At 45.1% G+C, this 5335-nt stretch overlaps 2 protein-coding genes across 3 annotated transcripts; one reads left to right on the top strand and one right to left on the bottom strand.

Moving 5' to 3' along the window:
- Window positions 1-1470: 1470 nt before the first annotated feature.
- Window positions 1471-3388, bottom strand: LOC149986207 (peroxidase 71-like). 2 transcript variants are annotated; one of them, XM_090248071.1, is made up of 3 exons: window positions 3158-3388; window positions 2798-2977; window positions 1471-2596 (listed from the first exon to the last, which is right to left on the bottom strand). In XM_090248071.1, exons 1-3 carry the CDS (start codon window positions 3386-3388, stop codon window positions 2042-2044), a joined length of 966 nt encoding a protein of 321 aa, XP_090104197.1. In that variant the 3' UTR covers window positions 1471-2041. The 2 variants fall into 2 exon arrangements, with proteins under 2 accessions (XP_090104197.1, XP_090104196.1); XM_090248070.1 differs by having other exon boundaries at window positions 2798-3388.
- LOC112277746 (uncharacterized) lies at window positions 3229-4629 on the top strand. The gene is made up of 2 exons (XM_024510435.3): window positions 3229-3369; window positions 3743-4629. The coding sequence occupies exons 1-2, from the start codon at window positions 3330-3332 to the stop codon at window positions 4084-4086; spliced, it is 384 nt and encodes a 127-aa protein (XP_024366203.1). The 5' UTR covers window positions 3229-3329; the 3' UTR covers window positions 4087-4629.
- The last annotated feature ends 706 nt before the right edge of the window (window positions 4630-5335 follow it).

Below are 5335 nucleotides of genomic sequence, written 5' to 3'. Positions count from 1 at the left end.
TTTCAATCTTAAATGAGCCTTGATCTTGAGTTGTGCATATATTTTGCTAGTATGCTTATTGCAAAAGTAATGTTGGAGTAAGTACAAAGTGTGGCCCAGTTGAAAGAGCCAATTGCATTAGCACAAAAAAATAGAGATTTAATAGTTGTTGGCAAGAGCATAGCAAGCATGTCCACCATAGAATATAAGTATCGGATGTAATAGGGGTCAAAATAAGACAAGCATTACAAAAGCTAAATTCCAAAAATTTTTATATAAAATATAAAAATATGATGGTTTATTGTCAATCCTAGTATAAATTTTGTATGACCTTCAAATTCAAGATATGGTATCTATCTCTTAGATTCAAGAATAGAATTTGGAAGTAGAACTATATTTTTATGTGTTGAAAGAGGAAGAGGTTGTTACTTGGAATAAGTATATCATCTACATTTAGAATTAAGATAATAAAATCCAAGTCTAAAGTCATATAGTAGATATTGTCATTGACTATAGAGTTGACAAATCTAAAGGTGGTGAGGTAGGTGTGTATTACTTTAAATTATTTATAAGGTGATTATTTGAGCCAGGAAAGGGTCTTCTGGAGCCAACATATAAGCCTAGGATGTGGAAGATTGATACCTTCAAGGACATGTATGTATATTTTTTCTTAGAAGAATCTATTGAAGAATATTGTTTTAACATCCATTTGATGTATATATGAATTAAGCTTGATGATGAAGGCAAAAATAAGCTCAATGGATTATATCCAAACCATTAATTTTTTTTTTTGGAGTAATCAAATTCTAAAAATTGATTGAAGCCATGAGCCACTAAGCGAGTTTTGAAGCAGTTAATTTTTCCAAATCTTTAAAATTTAATCTTAAACAACCACTTATAAGTAATAGGCTAGTGGTTTGGTGGTAAAATAGTGAATTTATGTGTGTCATTTGCCACATTGAAATTAAATTTTTCTTGAATAGCTTATTTTCATTAAATAGCTTCAAGAGAATTGAGCAATTGGTTATAGGTTATGGATTCTAAAGAAACATCAAACATGAAAAATATTGCATACTTGGATTAGATGAGCTCACGTCCATGCATTTGTCATGAAGACCCGTAGGATATTAATTCTCATCCAAATAATGAAGTAGGAGAGCATCTTTTGCAATGCAAGAAGATTGCCAAAGCCCAAATTAGAGGCAACTGTGGAGCTAGGTCAAACTTGTCTATGGTTCCACTAGATAAGATGAAAATTGTAATTGAGACATACAAGAAAGGAAGGCATGGCTCCCCACATCGAAAATGGCCTTCAGTTCTAAGATGTGACAATAAAGTCAGGTGGAATTGTATAGAGAGCATGGTTTTGTATAGAGAGCATGGGGGAGAAAAATAGAAGACCAGACAGGTGGTGCCAGCATAATCTTAGATGATGAACTTTGTTGGTGTAATTCTTGTCGGGAAAGCAACCGTTGGGCTGCAAGCGGAGTGTGATTCAAAGGTGTAACAATTATATTGATTGGGTTGTGGACGCCGTAGCTGCCGGACCTAAAAACCTCCTATGTGGATATAACACGGGATTACTATAAAGCATAAGATCCAAGTTGTCTATTGTGTTGATTGCGGCTTCGGAATAAGATGCTAGATTCTCAATGAATGATTCATGCGAACTCTGCAAATGAAAACGATACCTCGAGATTTCACAAAGCTGCTATCCATGAATCCCACTTCGAAACCGGCCACGACAACAACTGCTCCACGTTTGTTTGTGTTCATCACACTTGTGAAGGGCAGTACATCCATGCGCTTTGCTGCTCATAACCTTGTCATGGTTGGCCCAATTCAGAGGACGAAGAGTGATTCAGAGATTGACGCCGCGCAGGGATGTGCGGTAAATTGCTTACGACAAGCAACGCAAAGAATGCCGATGCTGTGCACCGGAAAGAATGAGCACGTGGCAGTTGACGCTCACCATGTGCAATGAACTCGTCCTAATCTACTCTATGATACACGGATGCTCTCCATATCTGGGCGGCCTTGTTTCCTGGGCCCCCTTTCCTTTCTAGTGGCTGTTCACCTGGTCAAACTGTCGCCGAATTTCGCCGTCCAAACCTGTGAGCACCTCAATCTGGCTCATCTTCACCATCGCCTTGGCGAAGTTGCGGTAGAATGCCGCGCCGTTGTTGGCGTACACACCCCCGCTGGTGCGGGAGTCGTACAACAGGCTCTGGTCCGAGGTGAGCAGGCCTCTCCCGGCGATGATGTCCTTGAAGTACTGGCTGTCGAATGTGTGCGCGGTGGAATCCATGTCCACGCTGGTGGATTGGATTGCTGCATACGGGCACTGCCCCTTCAAGAACGTGGCGAAGCTGGGAGCCAGAGTTGGGTCCACCGGGGTTGTCTGAACGCGGTCGTCGAATGTGACGCACGGGGCTTTTCCGATGGTGTGGGCACCTGATAGGACTACCATTTGGGAGGGGCTCAAGCCCTTCCGCCCGAACACATCTATGAGTTGGGACACGGTCATGCTCGGGGCGGGCAGGTTCAGTGCTTCTTCCATGATGGAAACCGTTCCGTCTCGACGCCCAGCGGGCACATGCCACCCGTAACCTCCAGCCTGGACAACCACGCAGGTGCAATCCACATGTCAGAAACGGGAGCCTGATACTCGACCCCACAGGTTCAATGCGGGATCGGATGCGCTTCTGAATCGCTCATTCGATGCGCGATCGGGTGAAGTCGGGAACGATCAACCAGGCAGACATCCAACCTTCATCCACAGACACTACCAGGTTTGCGTTATGGGATGCTTGCTCACCAGTACAACTGCGTCACGGGCGGCGAACTGCAACACATCGGCGGCTGAGACTACGCCCGGGCAAGCGTTCTCCACAGCTCTTTTTGCGGCGTCGATGGCGTCAAAGCCATGGAGTCCCGTGTTGGTTCTAGCTCTTCGCTCTGTATTGGGTCCTTCTAGCAGAACGGAAGCGTCGCAGCCCTGAAGAAACCACAGAGACGGAACAATCCTGTGAGGAGATGTTGCGGTTACAGTGTGAAGCATCTGAAGCAGAAGCAGACAACTCGGGAAAACTGAATTTGAAATCCAGGTACTTCTCAGCGCAAGCTCTGCGACTCGATCCAGCTGGCTGGGGTGCTGCAAATCAAGACGATCACGTACCCGGACGAAGCAATCGTGGAACGCCATCCGAAGGATTCCAGGTGCAACGGTGTCGTCGGCCTTGGTGGATTGAGCCATAGAGTTGTAGACGATGGCCTCCACTTGGGGACAGCTGTGACGATAGAACCCTACCTTGAGTCCAGTGTGAGCGGCAGCCGGGGTGATTGAATTCATGGCAAGGGCGATGGTTACGAAGATCGCCAGTAACGCCGGTGAGGGCCACCTCCCCATCGTACTGGTAAGATTCGGTTCACCGATGTGCTAGTAGGTGGTGGAAATATCTGTAGCACCTGCACCTGAAATATATTTGTGGTTACGAGGCGCTAGTCTTGGAGTGGGACGCGCCGGAGCTCGAAACTGGATTTGGGTGGGCGCTCTGCGTCGCACTTGGATCTCATCCAATATGGACGTGGTTCAGCGTCCTGCAAAAGCGCCAGGAATCGCGGAAGATCAGTAGACGAATGGATACAAGACCGCTGATCCAGATGCAGGTCGAGGTCGAGGTCGAGGTCGATCGATTGGGAGCAGCGCGAGTTGTGGTGAGACTGGCACTGCCTCTGAAACGTATTTGTATGTGGTGTTCAGGAACTGGGCAAGTCGCAAGTTTGAGTACGAAGATGCAGGGAAAGAAGATGAGAGTCGCCTTGGCTGATGAAGCTTTGCGCGTCCGGATACGAGTGGCACTGCACAAGACCGCAACGACACGAGGAAGACTGGGAGTGTCCTATATCCGAGTTGACGTCGAGAACAGTACGGGCCGTCGAACGTGTACGGACCACAGAAACCCCTCGTGGCGTTCCAAGACTTTTCGGAGTGGGCTCAAGTCTGAAGAGGGGACAGTATTGACCGTGGGACGGAGAGAGCCGGTCGCCAGCACAACATCAGCGCACATGCTTACAAATCTAACCCACGCAAGATGGAGGCTCTAGCGAAACGAAACAGTTGACAACAGCAGCTGGACTTGGGCAATATGGCGGGACCGGTCACCATGGATGAGTGATCGAGCCTGGTATTGGAGTTGGGTGACCTTGCAACATCCGCCCCTGGAAGTGAGCAGTGATTCGGTCTCCGTGCAGCTGGCAACTGTTGACTCACCAACCGGTACCCGTCATCCTTGGCGGCCGAATTGTCTGTTCATATTAGTGGGTAATTATATGTGTGGGTTGCTTCCTTCCTCGGTGGTGTGCTTCTAATCCGTTTGGATCCTTCAAACACGGTGGAGGTTTATTCTGTAAAGCAGGGGTGGGGAAGCATGATGCTTCTGGGAAAATTTTGTTGGTGTAATCCGTGCTGCTTCCAGCATGGATCCCATCGTGCTTTGTTGAGCATGACGTTCACTTTGTTGCACTTTATCAGCGCAGAGGATTTCATCCAGCAGTCGAGTTCAGTTAGCTTTATTTTCTAATTCGATTCTATCATGCACGTAAGAACGTATGGAAATTCATGAAAGTCGGGTTCCTTGTCGGCGTGTACGTGATCTGGTCAAAATATGCGCGTGTTGTAGTGAAATGGAGTTTGAAGTTTTTGAGCTTACAAGGATATTTGCATATATTTTATAATGCACGTGAGGTAATCAACCCTGAAAGCTGTACCAGAAAAACATTACTACTGAACATTTGTGTGTTTATATTGAGGCTTTTGATTTCAAGAAGGGATGGATGTGATACGCACTTGAGGATTATTTCAAATATATAAATTTTGTTGTAGTAAGCAATAAAAAGCAACATTCATAAAAACTCTTACATTTCAAACATGGAGGTATGTAAATCGATGTTTTTGTACAAATGTGTTGGCTTTGAAAGAAGAAAAATTTGTGCAAATGTTTCTAATTCTATTTGGTATTTTCTTTATCAGTGCAGAGGTTTTCACTTCGCACAGTGGAGTTCAGTGTGTTCCAATCTTCAATTCGATCACAGCATGCACGTAAGGTTTGTATGGAAATTTTGGAAAGTAGTGTTATTAGGTAGAGAGTATGTGTCGTGGTCAAAATATTCACGTGTTGTAATCAAGTTGAGTTTGAAATTTTGAATCTTATAAGAATATTTACATCTTTACATATGAATGTTTGATAGTAAGGGGTTGGTTATTGTGGAGGTTTCAATCATTCTACTTCAATAGCAAATTTCAATCGGTGCCTTTGATTATTGGCCACCGGATGTGTATCCATATTAGTGGGTA

This window comes from Physcomitrium patens, chromosome 26, assembly GCF_059467195.1.
Source record: "Physcomitrium patens ecotype Gransden chromosome 26, ASM5946719v1, whole genome shotgun sequence".
In the NCBI taxonomy this organism is placed as follows: Eukaryota; Viridiplantae; Streptophyta; class Bryopsida; order Funariales; family Funariaceae; genus Physcomitrium; species Physcomitrium patens.
The sequence above is the reverse complement of the archived record's forward strand: the minus strand, read 5'-3'. Positions and strand labels throughout refer to the sequence as shown.

Bases quoted from the DNA above. Each gene is read 5' to 3' on its own strand.
- LOC112277746 (XM_024510435.3), top strand. From the start codon at position 3,330: ATGGCAAGGGCGATGGTTACGAAGATCGCCAGTAACGCCG. The intron at 3,370-3,742 runs GTGAGGGCCACC...TGTGGTGTTCAG, and splicing joins GAAGATCGCCAGTAACGCCG to GAACTGGGCAAGTCGCAAGT.
- LOC149986207 (XM_090248070.1), bottom strand. From the start codon at position 3,388: ATGGGGAGGTGGCCCTCACCGGCGTTACTGGCGATCTTCGTAACCATC. The intron at 2,597-2,797 runs GTGAGCAAGCAT...GTGGTTGTCCAG, and splicing joins CCCGTGACGCAGTTGTACTG to GCTGGAGGTTACGGGTGGCA.